The sequence below is a fragment of the Callospermophilus lateralis genome, chromosome 1, assembly GCF_048772815.1.
Source record: "Callospermophilus lateralis isolate mCalLat2 chromosome 1, mCalLat2.hap1, whole genome shotgun sequence".
Taxonomy (NCBI): domain Eukaryota; kingdom Metazoa; phylum Chordata; class Mammalia; order Rodentia; family Sciuridae; genus Callospermophilus; species Callospermophilus lateralis.
In genome coordinates, this window is record NC_135305.1 from 22759529 (window position 1) to 22779124 (window position 19596).

General features: G+C 32.5%; 1 protein-coding gene across 3 annotated transcripts in view; it reads right to left on the reverse strand.

Moving 5' to 3' along the window:
- Positions 1–19596, reverse strand: part of Mkln1 (muskelin 1) — a 336778-nt gene that overhangs the window by 119668 nt on the left and 197514 nt on the right. For all 3 annotated transcript variants that reach the window (XM_076833133.2, XM_076833142.2, XM_076833125.2), the window contains 3 exons: positions 12652–12721; positions 3624–3766; positions 2199–2287 (listed from right to left, as the gene is read on the reverse strand). In XM_076833133.2, coding sequence (XP_076689248.1) covers positions 2199–2287; positions 3624–3766; positions 12652–12721 — 302 coding nt within the window. The remainder of the gene's footprint in view (positions 1–2198; positions 2288–3623; positions 3767–12651; positions 12722–19596) is intronic.

The window sequence follows — 19596 nt, forward strand, 5'->3', positions numbered from 1 at the left end:
TAAAATGGGATACATATAGCATGTAAGAACAATAGGCTAGGGCTCCTGCTACTCTAGAATTGAAGGAGTCAATATCTCAACACAACGAAACAACTCTGTGAAACATTCAATGTATTTTAACAATATTATTTGGGAACTTTTCTAGATATCTAGCTAGTCCTTTTAAGTTTCTGGAAGATCCTAAAATCTAATATTAACCACTTTGAAAGAGTTTATATATTCTACTGTAGAATCAATGACCAAGCACACAGTACTTAGCATAATAACTGGTACATACTAAGAGTTCAATAAACATTAGCTTTATCATTATTAGCCATTATTATTATATGAATTTTATTCCTACTAATATACTTTTAAAATATAACCCTTATACATATTCTCATAATAGGCCACACCTACCCAAGCAAACCTCAAGGATAAACACCCCCACAGCGACTTAGTACCCATCCTAGACTTCCAAACACTTGAGATCCAAAATTTATACTGCATACAGTCAGAGCTAAACCCTCTCTCTGAAGCCCCCACAACTATTTAAATTGAAAATGACTCCTTCAAAGAAATCCATTTGGTTCTATCTACACAAAACCAGGACTGACTCCAGAATCCTTCCAATCTTCTTCTTCCTAATTTCCTCATACAGTTGTTATCTTGGGTATGAAAGAGGATGTAAACTCTTCTAGTCATTTGTAACAGATACCTTCATTTCATTACATTTTAGATTTTCTCTTCTCTAATTAAATCTCATGAGGGTTTCCCTTCCAAAACTTCAATTAGAACATTTGGTATATAGAAGAAACCTCACTACAACACATTTTTAAAAGGTTTTTACAAATTAATGCTTTGCTGGAAATTGAACAGAAATTATACTTTACACTACAAGCACTTTTTTTTTTAAAAAAATTACCTTTTAGTTCTAGTTGGACACAATGTCTTTATTTTATTTTTATGTGGTGCTGAGAATCGAACTCAGTGCCTCATGTGTGCTTGACGAACACTCTACAACTGAGCCATAACCCCAGCCCTCCACTATAAGCACTTTTTATTAGGATTTCAGATATTTCTTTGGGCTCAACAAAACAAACAGGCCTACTCTTGATAGAGCAGCAAATGATGATTATAAAGAACACCGTTTGTTCCAAAAGAGAAATTTTCTCCCAAATCAAAATGTGAGATTCTGGCTTTTTATTATTTTTTGTGGGATCAAATTCACTTTAATTCCAACTGTAATATAATATAATATTTTCAAAGGTATGCAATAAAGATGGAAATTACCCAGTGGCTCAGGAGGCTGAGACAGAAGAATCTCAAGTTCAAAGCCAGCCTCAGCAACTTAACTAGACTCTAAGCAACTCAGTGAAATCCTATACAAATTAAATAAATACAAAATAGGGATGGGGATGTAGTTCAGTGGCTGAGTGCCCCTGAGTTCAGTCCCCAGTACCCCACATAAAATAAGTAAATAAAGATGGAAATGTTTAAAAGACCCAAGTCCTCAACTTTCCTATGTTCTAAATAATAAAACCTAATAAATAAATAAATAAATAATCTAAAAAATATCATTTTGAGGATACATTACAAATACTTTCTAAATACATATATGGCTTGAGGTAGTATTTTTCCAAATAGTAGTCTGTAACACATTAGTGAGCCGTGAAATTGATTTAATGGGTTTGGCCAGCATTTCACTAAAAACAAAACCAAACCACACACACACACACACATACACACACACAGAAAATAACCATAATACACTGCCTTAAGAGATTTATCCATATTTGGTTTTAGATAGCTATAGAATAACTCATAAACCTTCCATGAGATGACGAAAGCAATCAAATCACTATACCTCATAAAATTTTCTAAAGAAACTTTCAAATGAGAAAATAATGAAAAAAGTTCAACCTGAAATAACTGTCACTTTAATAACAGACTTACAAAGCAAGGGTCAGCAAGCTTTTCCTGTAAAAAGCCAAATAGTAAATTTTTGGATTTTGTTGGCTATGTGATCTTTTTCAACTACTCACATTTGGAGCACAAAAACAGGCAAAGACAATATATGTAAACCAACCAGTGTAGAAATGTCCCCATAAAATTTTATTAAAAAAATAGGGAGCCTAAAGGATTTGATCTATGAGTGGCAATCTATGGACAAATGGCATTAAAAAAAAGTTTTATTCCAAAATGCTAAATAACCTTACCTATTTTAATGAAGCGACACGGGAACATCTGTTCATCAATTTTATGCTTCAAGGTGAATGTTTCTTTGTTATAATCATTCTTTAAGCCACTATGGAGGAAAAAAAAAGGTTATCAAATCTGATTTCATAATTTAGTAAACACATGAAAACTCAGATTAATGCCAAACTCAGATTTTAAGTTTAAACCTATGTTCATAATAAATGACCAACACAATAGTAAGTAGTTGAACATGGGAATATAGGTTAAAACTTGTACATTCAAATCAACTTCAATAAAATTGTATTCTCTAAATTATATATGAAAGTGGTTATACAAGAAATTATATAAGAAAACAGTTCAGTATTAAAGGATATGGCTACAGTGCATGGAAATGTGTGACAGAACCTAAGGTCCTTAATGAGTAACTGAATGTAACATAAATTTACAAGCAGGAGAGAAATTTGGAAAAATTAAAGTCAAATTGTCTCAGATCTGACAACTTAGCCTGAATATTAGAATATATCAAAGAATTAAATTTCTTAATTCTAAGATGTTAATACTCCTTTTATAGTCCAAAAAAATTTCAGAGACAATCCTATTCTGTTGGTTTTTAACAACACCTTTAATCTTAGTAAAAATCAACCCATATTACCTTTCTACTTAAGCAACAAGGATTGATACAAGTACTTACAGAAAAATCACTTACCTTCAGACTGCCTTATATCCTGAAATACTTTCATGACTCAAATAAAATGCAGCATCAAAGTAACATTTACTTCTATGTACTATGTTAATGAACATATCATATCACAAATATATTCTAAATATATTCATGGGTTTGTTTGTCCCTTCCATCGACTACTTGATTTTTTATTATCTGGCAGATAATTTAACACTCCAGGTGGTCTGTAAAATAAAAACTCTAATTTACTGAGGTCTTTCCAGTAGTAGGCACTGCACTAGGAGTAGCCACATACTTTTTCATTTACAAAAACCTCCTTTTTTAGTTTCTAATTTCCAGTGAAGTCTTAGAATACCATTTCTGGATTAGCACAATGAATATTTTGAATAGGGTCTCTATTTTTATAGCAAAGATGACAGCAAAGGTTTTTTTTTTTTTTTCCACCCTTCCTTTCCAATCCCTAACTCTCTCTATAGCAATAAAAAGTTTAATATTTCTGAAGTCAGTAACAGTTGAAAAAATATGACTGAAAAAGAAATTAAATTATTCTTTTGATTCTTGTCATTAATAACAACATTAATAGTACTGGTGGCTAAAAAAAAAAAAAAAAAAAAAAAAGCTAACTCAAGCCACAGTATTAAAATAAGAAACAGGAGTAAAATAGGATAAATAATCTTTACTCCCTTAAGGGGTTGAGGGGAACTAAAATAAGATTGCTGTTTGTTTAGAAGACAACCCTTTCTTCCCCATTACTGTAACTCACCTGGACAATAGCTCTGTCATATTTTCTTCATTCATGCCACCAAAGACTTTAAATTTCTTCAAATTACAGACATGAGTTTTCTCATATTTTCCAAATGTGATATTCTGAACTATAGCAGGTCTTTCAAGCTTCAGAATCAAGTACTAAAAAAAGAAACAATCAAGTCATATTCTCCTCTGTTTAAAACAAATAGACAACTTGAAAAAAAATTTTTAAATGTTTTGACTTGACAGAAGAATGAATAAGGCTCATCTTATAATGGTAAGTTTTTTTTTTTTAAGCTAAAGAATAGTATACAACAGCTTTATAAAGGCTCCCATAACATCACCACTTTTCGTTCTAGTAAAGCCCAGAAACTACATTATCCTGCATGCTGTAAAAGGAGGAGGAAAATAGAACCAGTGAGAAAACTTCTAATCAAGGGATAGTATGGAATAAAAGCTATCAGAAGACTCTGAATAACCAAACAACACAAGATTAGATCGCAAAAATCACAATTACATATTCCCATGGATCATACTTTAATAGATAAATCAATGTTCAAAATCTGTGGTAAAATTTTAAACCTTGGGGCTGGGGTTGTGGCTCAGTGGTAGAGCACTCTCCTAGCATATGTGGGGGCACTTAGTTCAATTCTCAGCACAATATAAAAATAAAAAATAAAGGTATTATGTCCAACTACAACTAAAAAAAAAATATTTTTTAAAAAAATTAAACCTACCCAGACCTACTATAGATATGTCCAATATAGCTCAAGGTTTCCTACCACACACTCAATAAAATGAGATGTTAATTGTGAAAAACATTATGCAGAATGCTCTCAATTATAAAAATTAAGGAGAAAATTATCACTGATGGAATACATTTGCAAAAAGCTATTTAGAAAAACAATTCATATGTTTTTTTGGAGAGAGTCCATGTTTTATGATAACAATAGATAATATAGGTAGATAATGGTGGTAAGAATGAAGTTGGTGTTCCTACCTCTCACTATACACAAAAATTAACTTGGATAAAAACTGATCCAAAATCAATCCTTTCGGATCAAAGATCTGAACAGAAGAATGAAAATTTAAAAATTTTACAAAAACTCAGGGATATAAATCTTCAATGACTTTTTTTTTTGGGGGGGGGGGACATACTCGAGATTGAACTCAGAGGCACTCGACCACTGAGCTACATACTCAACCCTATTTTGTATTTTATTTAGAGATTGGGTCTCTCTGAATTGCTTAGCACCTCTCTGTTGCTAAAGACAGAGTCACTGTAGATGATCAGATAAAATTAAGAATTAGACGAAGAACTAGTTGCAGAGCTGTTAGAAATAAAACTTATTCTATGACTTTGAACTCAAGATCCTCCTGCCTTGGCCTCCTGAGCCGCCAGGATTACAGGCATTTGCCACCATGCCCAGCTTCAATGACTTCTTGGATTCGACAATGGTTTCTTAAATATTGACATCAAAAGTACAAACAGAAGTGTAAAATTTGATTTCATTAAAATTCAAACTTTAGTATCAAAGGACACTATCAAAAAAATGAAAAGATAACCTAGTCTACTAAACAGAATACAGAAATAACTCTTAAACCTTGTCATGAGCAAGCTATACCATTAACAAAGACCAAAAACATTTGTGTCTTTCCACAATGTCAGAATTTATTGAACAATAAATTCACAAGCTACACCACTTTCATCATTCACTATTCTTGGTGTACTTGTGGATCACCTGATAGTCACAGGTTGGGCAATCACAGGTTCTTTTATCAATGTTAATTACTAATATCTTTAACACACAAGTCATGTATCATATTTTATATATGATATGAATAGGTTACAGAAAAGCTAAGAAAGGGTTTAAGATGGCCACAGGGGTCTAGGAAGCTGAACTGAGAGCAAAGGCAGCGTCACTGGAGATGATCAGATAAAATTAAGAACTAGATGAAGAACTTGGGGTGCAGAGCTGTTAGAAATAAAACTTATTCTATGTCAGTGTCAGTCAAATGTCATTTTCAGAGTGTCAGCTTGAAGTGTCAGTTTGGAGTGGCCCATGCATCATAGTTACAGTCATGAGAAACGAGGCTGAGCTAAAGCATGGGGACAGAAGATCACCAGTTCATCACTGTGGTGATTCTTCTGTGCAAATGACCAGGTAACAGGTCAGTGTACTGTTGTGTCCAATCTTGGGGCAGGTATTCCTCCTTTTATGGATCTCAGGTGAGGGTACTGCTTCATTTGGTGATCTGCTATGTGTGAAAAGCTCATGGGCCTGTTTTATTCTGAGATGAAGCTGATATACCCAATGCATCCATGTGCTTCTGATTTAATTTAGTAAGTTCACAGATAGTCATTTTTATTATCAATTAATTTATTTACTGGTTTGTGCCTTATGGTTGTGCTAGGCAAATAGTAGTTATTTAATTGTACAAATAAAGTGTAGAATCATTCTGCCTCAGCACTTAAAAAACTCAAAATGTAGTAACTCATGGCAAACTACTGCTCTGAGTTAGGCACAGCATGAAAACTGTTGTGCTAGTCATTATGGATTAACACAGAGCAGAGTACAGACTTCTCTCTGTACAACTCAATAAAAAGATAGACAACCCCATTTAAAAATGGGCAAAGGACCTGAATAGCTTTTTCTCCAAAAAAGATAAACAAATAGTCCAAAGGCACAGGGCGAATGGATGTAAAATGGTATATACACTGTATAATAGTTTGGCAATTCCTCAAGAAGTTAAAGAATTAATATATGAACAACTCTAGGTACATACTCAAAGGAAGTGAAGAGGTATTTGAACAAATCTGTATGTGTATGCTCAGAGCAATAGTATTCATAATAGCCCAAAGGTGGAAACAACCCAAATGTATTTGATGGCTCTTGGTGTTTCCTGATTCACAGCAGCTTAACTCCAATTTCTGCTTCCATCTTCACATAGATTTCTTCCTGTGTTTCATTTCTTCTACTTCTCAGTGTCTAAATAAAGACACTCATCATTGGATTTAGGACCTACCCTAATCAAGGATGATCCTGACTGAAGATCCTTACCTTAATTACATCTGTTAAACCATTATTCCAAATAAGGTCACATTCAAGGTTCCACATAGCTCTCCCTCCACCCCTACCCCCGGGAGTGTATGCAACCATTTTATTCAGCCAGGCAAAAAAGAAACGAAGGCTTATGAAAATATCAGTGTTGTTAGAGCCTATAAGCGAGGCAAAAAACCTTAAGTATTGAGAATGAAGAGGTAGGCAGTCACCAGATCATAAAGTCTGTGCTACTAGGTGAAGTTAAAATTATAAATGCAGAGTGATCTACACATCAAAGGAAACAATTAGAAATATGAAGAGAGAACCCACAGAATGGGAGATAATCTTTGCTAGCTACTCTTTGATAGAGGATTAATATTCAGAATATATAAAGAGCTCAAAAATCTTTACACTAAATAATCAAATGATTAAATGAATTAAATAGACAATTCTCAAAAGAAGAAATATGAATGGCCAATAAATACATGAAAAAATGTTCCACATCATTAGCAATTAGGGAAATGCAAATCAAAACTATATTGAGGAGCTACTATAAGGGATCTTCCTAGCAGAGTGGAGATAAAGGTCATGTGCACTGGACAATTTGTTGCCTTGGGAGAGCAATACATAGTTCGTAATGCCAAATCTAAATCACCCTGGCTTCCGTAAGGAGAGAAGATCCTCATGTAATTCCCACAGATACCTCAATAGCCTTTAAAAAGTGACTAAAAAAGTACTAAGAAAATATTATGAAAGTCACAAAATGACAGAAAATATCTGCAGTATATAACTAAAAAAAGGACCTATATCCAGAATAAATGCAAACATCTCCTACAACTCAATAATCAAAAATCAAACAAACCTTTTTTAAATGGGTAAAGAATTCACAAAAAAAGTTTAAAAAAAAAACAGCTAATAAGCAAATGGAAAAGTGCTTAATACCATTAGTTACTAGGAATTGTAACTTAAAAACCACTTCACATTAACAATAATCACTAAAATTGAGTGTGAATGATCAGGTAATTTTGCATAAAATTAATATTTCCAGATATTTACCCCAAATACAGAAAATACGTATTATTTTTAAAACCTCATAAAACAATATTTATTTGAACCTTATTTATAATCACCAAAAACTGAAACACAAATGTCCAAAAAAAGAAAATGAATGAATAAACAAACTGGGTATCTGCATATAATAGAATAGTATTCTGCAATGTAAAGAAATGGAATATTAATATTAATATAAAAATATTATGTTTATTCATGTGAATAAACATAAAACACACATTGAGCATAAAAAGTCATATAATAGAAGTTTACTTTCTGTCTCTCTCTCTGACTCCATTTAAATTAAATTTTGGAAGTGGCAAAAACAACCTATGTCAAAAGAAATTTGAACAGTGGCTGCCTCTGGGTAGAGGGTAGAATAGTTAGGGATTCTTTGCTAAAGAGGCAGAAAGGATCTTTCTGAAGTCATGGAAATGTTTAATATCATCACAGGAGTGTGAATAATACAGTGGTAAACATTTTCAAAGTGGATATCACACATACTGAAGGCTCACACATTTTACTGTATAAATTATATCAATGAAAACTGTATTAAACAATTTAAACAATGATCCTTTTGCAAACTTGGACAAAATGCACTTATTAAAAAAATTTCTATAGCTCAGTTCTATAACATTCTTGTCATGGTTCATCAAACAGAAGGAATAATCTGAGGGCACTGCAAAAGCAAAAGCATACACCAGCCCCTCACACACAACTGTATTAAACAATCACTGAGGTTTCTTTGACCTGCTTAGTAGATTATAAAAAAGCGGGTCAACTTCAATTGCCTCTCTGGCCCCGTTAAGAATATTACTTAATTTTATAATTCTACTTAAACCTTTAGAAGGAGCAAACAATCACAGTGGAAGAGTTAATGATTTAATCTTTCTTTAAGCAAGTTATCAAGACATCTGTAACTGCCTATACATCTTAATCAACCCTTAGAGTATTCACCAAAAAAACATATTTTCTATGGCAGTATCAATAACTTCTATAAAATATATCTGATGAGGGAAAAGGGTAAAATTACTATCCTAAAGTATTTATGGGGTTTTTATTCATGCAACATTATTCTCTACCAGCAAAGATAATCCAGGATTAACATGAAATCTGTCTTTAGTGAGAAGATTGCTCAAAATTAATATTTCGCTATTATATTTTTCATTTCTAGAAGTTTTACTTGTTTCTTTTTCAATATGCTAGATCACATTTTATAGTTTCCAATTCCTTGAAGATATCTTCTCTTTCTTTTTAAAATTGAAGTAGTTTTTAATTCTAGCATCTTTTTGTATTTTTAATTCTAGTATCTTTTTTTTTTTTTTTTTAAGTTTTCGGCTAGTTCTTCAAGTGTCTCATTCCTGGATATATTAGGTTAACTTTGAGTGTGTACCCTTCACTTTTCTTCTATAATAATCTGTAGAGACTTCCTGAGGTTTAAGGAAGAAGGTAGCCACCTCCCAAGAGAATTTGTATTTGCTTCTGCTGAGAATCTTCAGAGCACTATTCATCCACAATCATACCATAAGATTTCATGGATAGCGAAGTCCTGAGACTTTGAGCACCAAATGTGAACAAAGAAAAGCATATAGCTACAACCCCTCAGGGATGGTTTCTCTTTCATTTTCTCCTTTTATTAAAAACCAGTGCAACTCTCCCAGAGGTGGGGACTTCCACTTTTTTATCCTTATCCTGAAAATGAATCACTTTGAGGTCCTAGTTTTCACAAACTTTATGTATATATGTGTATATGTTTTTTTTTCAATCCAACTCTTCTAGTAGTTTTCAGAGCAAGATTCAGAAGTACTATAGCTCATAACCACTTATCATGCAAGATTCCTTACTACCTATAGATACCAAAATTATATCCAATTATATTCAACCTGGATATTTTTCATAATAGGAAAAATAAGAATTATTTCCTTATGTTTTTCTGGTAAAAATGCTATCGTTTGATATTGGCCACATGGAACCCCAGCTACACTGGGTTCTTAAATTACAATTAAGAAAATGGATTCCATATATTTCCAAAATAAACCCGTCTTAATTACAAAAGCTTTAGACTACTTCTCTAGGACTTATGCATTAGATATTAACTGATTCAGTATTTTCTTGCTTCATCAAAAGAAAAGATAATATTTAATTCACTGTTGAATTTCCAATGCTTAGTTAGCACCTCATGGATACTTACTAAAGTTTTAAATGAATAAACAAAAAACAAGTAAAAAAAAAATCAAATTCTACTGTCCTTAAAATATAGCTTAAAGAGGAATTTCATAGTAAGGAGTTATCACAGTTTCAATTAAAACAGAAAAAATTTTAAATAAAAATAATTCATTAATAAGCAAAACTAAACAAGAGAAAAACACATGAAAACTTGGATATTCAAATTCAAATTAAAAAGTAAATTAAGAAAAACATGATTAAAAATGCAAAGTCATTAACATATACAAACAGGCTTGAACAGGAAAAAGCAAAAAAAAAAAAAAAAAAAAAACAAATTTAAACTACAGTGAGTCATAATGTAAGATCCACTAGACTGAAAAAATCTAAATCAGTCATAGAAGTGAAGAGGAGAATGTAATGCAACAGCAACTTTCATATACTCCTAGTCAGAGTATAAATTATACAGCAACTTTGCAAATGGCTTTGCTTTAGCCAATGAAGTTGGATATATACATACCTACTGTATTAGTCAGCATTTTGTTGCTGTGACCAAAATATCTGAAGTAAACAAGGGAGGAAAGATTTATTTTGGCTCCTGGTTTCAGTCCATGGTCAGATGACTCCATTGCTCTGGACCAGGGGGAAGGGTTTGATGGAAAAACACTGCTCACTTCATGGCAGCCAGGAAGCAGCAGGGGTTTGGAGGAGGCAAGGAGGAAGGGGCGAAGGACAAAATGTAACCCCCAAGGACATGTCACAAGTGCATAACCAACCATGTCCCATCTACCTAAAGTTTCCATCACCTCCCAGTAGTCCATTCAAACTATTAATTCATCAGATAGATTAATCTACTGATGAGATTATAGCTCTCCTGATCTCATTACTTCCTAAAAGATCTACCTCTGAATGCAGCTGCACTGGACATCAAGTCTTCAACACATGAGGCTTTTGGCGATACTCCCAATCTAAACCATAACACCTACCCTACGATTCAGTAATTCTACTCCAAGATATATACTTTAAAGAAAACTCCAATAGCAAAACATTATTAAAAACCCAATGCCTCTCAACAGCATCTTTATATACTGGAATACTATATAGAAGAGAAAATGAACAAACTACCATTACACACAACAACTTAATGTGTTAGCTTAACATCATATTAATAAGCAAAAGAAAATCAAGCTACTGGGGATGGGGTTGTGGCTCAGTGGTAGAATGTTTGCGTAGCAAGTATGACGCACTGTACTGGGCTCGATCCTCAGCACCACATTAAAAAACTAAATAAATAAAAAATAAAGATAATGTGTCCATCTACAACTAAAAAAATATTTTAAAAAAAGAAAAAAAGAAAATCAAGCTACAAAAGACTTATAAATGACTCAATCAATTTATATTTATATAAAAATCAAAGTCAGAAAAACTAAATCAAAGGGTATTTATAATACACATATATAATACTCTTAAGAAAATGCTTAACAAAATACACAGTAGTTACTGAGGACTGATTTAAGAGAGGGCTCACATACAGACTTCAAAGGCTATGGTCATTTTCCATTTCTAAAAATGATTGATGAATTATCAAGTAGCTTTATGATTCTTTACCCTGAACATATAAATTGTGAATGTATAGTCTTTGGACATATATTATATAATAAACATATAAATACCAAGTGATCCAAACAAGTGTACAAACAGAAAAAGGAAAATAAGCATAGAGATTAGGTTTCCATGAATTTCATTAGAATAGAAAAATAAAGGTCAGGGGTTGTAGCTCAGTGGTAGAGCACATGTGAGACCCTGGGTTCAATCCCCAGCCCCACATAAAAATAAACAAATAAAAACGATATAGTGTCCATCTACAACTAAAAAAATTTAAAAAAGAAAAATAAAGTTTTATTTATGTGTCTATTCTACCTATTACAACATTAATTTCCTTAATGATATATATATGGATTTAATTATAAGCATGCTGAGTACATAATAAGCATTAATGCTTTTATAAATTCAGATACCATCATGACAGGTATGGTGGTGCATGCCTGTAATCCCAGCAGCTCAGGAAGGAGAGGCAGGAGGATCTTGAGTTCAAAGGTCAGCCTCAGCAAAAGCCAGGCACTAAGCAACTGGTAAGACCCTGTCTCTAAATAAAATACAAAATAGAGCTGGGGATGTAGCTCCAGGGTCTGAGTGCCCCTGAGTTCAATCCCCAGTAGCCCCCCAATTAATTAATTAATTAAGTAATTCAGAGATCACTTATCAGGTAAAAGGAATTAGTCTAATTCCATCCTAATGCCACCTAAGTACATTATTTCAGTAAAATAACAAACTATATTAAGTTCATTTTTCCTCAAAGGCAAAGCTCAATTTACTAACATTTCCTTAAATATTTACAGAATGACCTGAGCACAATGAAACAGAAGTCAGGGTCACAACCTCTGCTCAGAATGGAACAGTAACAGGCACCCTAACCAGTTCTTGGTTAACAATTTCCTTGGTTTTAACAATTTGGTTTTGCATCATTAGTAATATAGAAAATTATAAATTAGAATTTAAATCTTCCACTAGATAGAACAAAACATATATTTCATCAAATCCCAAACTATACTTATCTATAAAATCAAAATTCTTTCAAAATTCAAACAAAAGAAATAAAAGTTTATATCCCAATTCCAAAGACAGAATAAACTATTAATGGATTCCAGATAACTGATATATCAATTGAATAAGTTCCTATCTGAATTTTGACTCTTAAATAGTATTAAGGGTTACGTGTATTATTACCTGAGGAGGATAGTTGCTCTCTGAAGACCATCTTGAAGACTGGTCATTTGGTTTATCCACTAAAATATTCCTGAAATTAAAAAAAGAAAATTATAGCACTTAATTAAAATAATATGTGAACATGAAAGAACACAAAGAAAAATAATCTTGGGACTGGGGTTGTGGCTCAGTGGTAACGTGCTTGCCTAGCATGCATGAGGCACTGGGTTCGATCCTCAGCACCACATACAAATAAATAAAATGTCCATCAACAACTAAAACAATATTAAAAAAAAGAAAAATAATCTTCGAAATGCTGAAATTATTCTAATTACATGTTTGAAATTTGAATAAGAATAGCATATGAAAGAGAATAAGCACAGAAAGCATCTAGTATATATAAGATTTTAAAATACAATAAAAGTCATAGTTCAAACAATTGAGAAAGGAAACTTTCTGTACGGCAACTTCTGTTAAAAAAAGTTCTACTTTATACTAAATGACAAAATAGTCTTTCAAAGATATTTAAGAATTTAAGGTAAAAACAAAGTAATTAAAAATAAACATCATATATACATATTGTATATTTTAAATTATTACATTGCAGGCAGTTATAGTGTTATATAATATATACACTACAGGTTGAGCATCCCAATCCAAACATCCAGAATGTCAAAATCTTAAACTTTTTAACCGCTGACATTATACCACATATGAAAAATTCTACACCTACCTCACATGAAGTTGTAGTCAACACACAGGCACACTAAAAATATTGCATAAAATTACCTTCACGCTATGTTGTATATAGTCTATGTGAGACAAGTTTAGACTTGGATCCCATCCCTAAGATATCTCATTATGCATTTGGAAATATTCCAAAATTCAACATATTTATAGTCCCATGCATTTTGAATAATACTCAACTTGTACATACACCACATACTGTTTATAATAATACAATTGTGTAATACTATACAACATTGTGTGTGTGTACATAAAATCAATTTTTGAATCAAGAATATTTTTTTGGGGGGTCTACTGGGGATTGAACCCAGGAGTACTTTACCACTGTACTACACCCCTAGAAAACCCCCTCCTTTTTTTTTTTCTTGAGACAGGGCCTTACTAAATTGCTGAGGTTAGCCTGGAACTTGCAATGCTCCTGTCTCAGCCTCCCAATTTGCTGGGAGTACAGGCATGCCACACTGTTCCTAGCAAGGATGTTTAATCACAGCATCAAAAGCAGAGAAATGGGTGGGGAAAAAAAATACTGAGATAAGTAGAAGATAGTACTTCTACTGGAAACCAAACTATACATTAACAGCATACTTTAATTGGTAGAATCATTTTCCTCAGAGATATGGATCAATTCTGAAATACTTCATATGTATCCTGGGGTTGAAATAATATGTAAATGTTTATGTATTCAAAAGTGAGCCAGGTTTCTCACTTTTGGAGTGGGAGAGATAAACATGGATATTTTGCTTAACAGAGATATATTAAGAGAGATACAAATACCAAAATAATTACAGATGTGTGTATACACAAGTAGTCTTTTTATCTCTATCCACTGAGGAGGGACTAGAAACAGCAACACATCAGAGTCAAAAGCACACCCAGCACCCAGATCTTGATTTCTGCATACCATTCTCCAATAAAAGAAAATGGGAATTCTTGGAGAAAAAGCTGATTGTAGGTCAGGAAAAGGGAACAGAAAATGAGCCTGGAGCCCCTTATACCAAAAGGAGAAAAATGCTCAAAAAAATTTTTTTAAAGGATGGATCATGTCAAAAGAACACAGAGAAGGCAAATGAAAGAATAAATGGCCAAAGCTAAAAAAAAACTGACATCAAAATAAAGAATGCAGCAATGGAGTACAACCCAAAATAGAAAACAAACATCCAACAGTCTTAATTGATATTAACCAGCCCAGTCTAACAAGGAAAATAAAAAATCAGACAAACCCAAATTGAGAAACATTTAACAAAATGCATTACTCCTCCAAGCTCTCAATATAATAACCAACAAGGAAAGACTAAGAAACAGATGAGAAAAGAGTAAAGAAACTTGACAACTAAGTGAAATGGGGTATTTTGGATGGGATCCTAGGTCAGAAAGAGGACATTACAGGCAAAAATGGTGAAATCCAAAGAAAAGTTTGTTAATAATAATGCACCGATGTTGGTATCTTAGATGTGATAAATGTACCATGATACCAATAGGGAAAACAGTAAGGGCATCTATGAATCTATAATTATCCTGAAATGAAAATAATACTTAAAAAATGTTAGATGCATACTTGGCAAAGAGAAAGAACTTAATAGATGAGTGAATAAATTATGTATTTATTTACACCATCATAAATAATAGATTCGTGATTACAAATAGGTCAATAAAATTTTTTAAAAAGCCAACTATAAAGAAAAGAACTGCTTTTATGCACACGTTACACAAAGATAAATAAAAAAGATTTTGGATTATAATAACAGTTGTTGGTCAGAGCTGGTAAAATGGTACTCTCATGTTTTGCTGTTTAAAAATGAAACCTATAGAACTTTTCAGGAAAAAATTTTAATATTATATATATATATATATATATATATATATATATATATATATATATTGCAAATGTTCATTTCCTTAAAATAAAAATGATGGTGATACTAACCTTGACAATGTGTTCTGTTTGTCAGTTTTGTAAATGCTTTCCATGTACATACTATTATCTTTAAAGTATCAATTAAGAACCTGAGACAGAAATAAATTAATTTGTCTAACTATATATACATAAGAAGGATTTGAACCCAAGCAGTCTGAAAATACAATCTATGCTCTTAATCACCATATTATACAGAATTATTCCACTTCTTGGAACTTAATTTTAAAAATTCTATAAAGTGTAAACCATCCATATTCATCATAGCACAATTATAACAGCAAATTATAAACAGCCCAATTGTTTAACAATGAGGATTAGTTAAAATATGATGTACCTATGTTACAGAACACAAAGAAATCATGTATTCCACAGCCTAACTTTAATGTCATGGAAAAATATTCACTGCATAGAAAAGAAAAAGTAGTATAAATGTGAGGAATCAAGAATTATATGCAATAATAATATTCACACATGGAAAAAAAACAACCAACATTTACTGAGTTGTTAATATAGCTCTCAAGCATATGATAAGATCATAAGTGAGTTTTTCCTTTGTGCTTTGTTGTATCTTTTCAAATTTTCTAAAATTAACATCTTTCTTTTATTATTAGAAAAAAGATTGGGTTTTTTTTTCAAGAATGAATTATAAAACAGAATGAAGATATGCGACCATGTATGAAAACATTTCACTACAGTTAAAAGCTAAAGCTAAAAAGCTAGGATTCAATTGCATTTTGTTGCATAAAGATTTCCACTTTTCCCAGCACCATTTGTTGAAGAGGCTATCTTTTCTCCAATGTGTTTTTGGTGCCTTTGTCTAATATAAGACAATTGTAATTTAGTGGGTTAATCTCTGTGTCCTCTTTTCTGAACCATTGGTCTACCAGTCTATTTTGGTGCCAATACCATGCTGTTTTTGTTACTACTGCTCTGTAGTAGTATGATGCCACCTTCACTCTTGTTACTAAGAACTGCTTTAGCTAATCTGGGTCTCTTATTTTTCCAGATGAATTTCATAACTACTTTTTCTATTTCTATGAGGAATGCCACTGGGATTTTGATTGGAATTGCATTAAATCTGTATAGTGCTTTTGGCAGAATGGTCATTTTGATAATTCTGCCTATCCAAGAGCAAGGTAAATCTTTCTATCTTCTAAGGTCTTCTTTGATTTCTTTCTTTAGGATTCTGTAGTTTTTATTATACAGGTCTTTCACCACTTTAAGTTGATTCCCAAGTGTTTTATTTTTATTTGAGGCTATTGTAAATGGAGTAGTTTTCCTCATTTCCCTTTCAGAGGATTTGTCACTGATATACAGAAATGCCTTTGATTTATGGGTGTTGATTTTATATACTGCTACTTTGATGAATTCGTTTACTAGTTCGAGAAGTTTTCTGGTGGAACTTTTTGGGTCTTCTAGGTATAGAATCATAATGTCAGCAAATGGTGCTAATTTGAGTTCTTCTTTTCCTATCCATACTCTTTGATTTCTTCCACCTTCTAATTGCTCTGGTCAGTGTTTCAAGAACTGTGATAAATAGAAGTGGTGAAAGAGGGCATCCCTGTCTTGTTCCAGTTTTTAGAGGGAATGCCTTCAATTTTTCTCCATTTAGAATGATGTTGGCCTGGGATTAGCATAGATGGCCTTTATAATGTTAGATACATTCCTGTTATCCCTAACTTTTCTAGTGTTTTGAACATGAAGGGGTGCTATATTTTGTCAAATGCTTTTTCTGCATCTATTGAGATGACCATATGATTCTTACCTTTAAGTCTATTGATGTGATGAATTACATTTATTGATTTCCATATGTTGAAATTAAACCCCTCTCACAATGGACAAAACTCAACTCAAAATGGATCAAGAACCTAGGAATTAAACCAGAAACCCTGTGTCTAATAAAAGAAAAAGTAGGCCCTAATCTCCATCATGTCAGATTAGGTCCCAACTTCCAAGAATTTAAATCAAGAATCAATAAATGGGATGGATTCAAACTAAAAAGTTTCTTCTCAGCAAAAGAAACAATCGGTGAGGTGAATAGAGAGCCTACATCTTGGGAGCAAATTTTTACCCCTCACACATCATATGGAGCACTAATCTCTAGGATACATAAAGAACTCAAAAAGCTAAACACCAAAATAACAAATCAATAAATCAAGAAAAAAACAATCAATAAATAAGCCAAGGACCTGAACAGACACTTCTCAGAAGATTATATACTATCAATAAATCTATGAAAAATGTTCATCATCTCTAGAAATTTAGAAACGCAAATCAAAACTACTCTAAGATTTCATCTCACTCCAGTCAGTATTAAGAATACAGGCAACAATAAGTGTTGGTGAAGATGTGGGGCAAAAAGCATACTCATACATTGCTGGTGAAACTGCAAATTAGTGCAGCCGATATGGAAAGCAGTGTGGAGATTCCTTGGAAAACTGGGAATGGAACCACCATTTGACCAGCTATCCCTCTCCTTGGTCTATACTCAAAGGACTTAAAAACAGCATACTAGGCAGACACAGCCACATCAATGTTTATACCAGCACAATTCACAATAGCTAAATTGTGGAACCAACCTAGATGCCTTTCAGTAGATGAATGGATTTTAAAAATGTGGTGTGTGTGTGTGTGTGTGTGTGTGTGTGATTCCACAAAATGGAATATTACTCAGCAATAAAAAGAGAATAAAATCATGGCATTTGCAGGTAAAGGGATGGAGTTGAAGAATATAATGCTAAGTGAAATTAGCCAATCCCCCCAAACCAAATGTCAAATGTTTTCTCTGATATAAGGAGGCTGATTCATAGTGGGGTAGGGATGGGGGCATGGGAGGAATAGGTGTACTCTAGATAGGGCAAAGGGGTGGGAGGGAAAGGGAGGGGGCATGGGGTTAGAAATGATGGTGGAATGAGATGGACATCATTATCCAAAGTACATGTATGAAGACACAAATGGTGTAAATAAATGTTTTATACAACCAGAGATATGAAAAATTGTGCTCTATATGTGTAATACGAATTGTAATGCATTCTGCTGTCATATATAACAAATCAGAATTTAAAAAAATTTAAAAACAAAGAAAATCTTTTAAAAAGTTAAAATTTTAAAAATTCCACTGATATCAATGTTATAAACCACGAAGGAAAATCTAATCCATGATAACTACAAATAATTAAAACAATGAAAATCAGAAAATGTAATCAATTTGAGAAGAGGGAGATCAGATGATATGTGAGATAATTCCTTCATAGTTCTTAGTAAGGAATGTTTTTGAAGGTGATAAAAGAAAAACGAGATGTTAGAATACCACTCAAAAGTTTAAAATTAAACAAAAACATACTATCCACCTAATAATGAGATAGAAAAGTCAACAAAAACACTTTTTTGCAAAATTTATGAAATAAAGACTAAATAAAGATAAAAACATTAAAATCACAACTTTTAAAATAAAATGAAAAAATTAACATCATGCATCAATACAGCCATACATTTAAATATCCTTTATATTAGGTGAATAAATAGACAAATTCCTATCTATCTATCTATCTATCTATCTATCTTGGAACTGGGGGGTTAAACCCAAGGGAACTTAACCACAGAGCCATACCCTCAGGCCTTCTTTTTAATTTTTTTGAGACAGGATCTCACTAAGTTGCTGAGGATGGCTCTGAAATGCAATCCTCCCCCTGCAGCCTCCTGAGCTGCTAGAATCATAGGAGAGTACTACCAAACACACCTAGCATTACTATCTATTTAAAGGCCCACATAACAAAGGGACTCATGACAAATAAAAAAACATATAAGGCAGAGACAAACTTTGTTAAAACTAGCAAAAAATACAAATATAAAGATTGACAAAAATAGGAAATTAGTATTTTTAAGCACCTGGAAAATTAAACAAAACACAAATATCTACATAATTCAAGGTAGTGGTTAAAAAGATGATGGTATTAGGAAGAAAAATAAAGGGAGAAATAAAATAATGTAAGGGAGCTAGCCATGTCATCATCTAAAAAATTAGCAGATGATCACTGGATGCAAAGTTATGGGGGGCAAACAGTTAGAATATGTTTTGGTCTTGTGAAAATTATGAAGTGCCTATTAGCCCACTGGAAACATGGTAGTTAGATGTCAGATGGTAAAATTCCAAGAAAATAATGGGGCAGAATAAAATATGCATCTTTAGAGATCTAAGTATATCAGTGTTATTTAAAACAATGACTGAATGAGATGACTTGTGGAATGAAATACTGCTAGAGAAAAGAAGATCAAAGACTTAAATAAGTCTAAGTCTAAGTAAG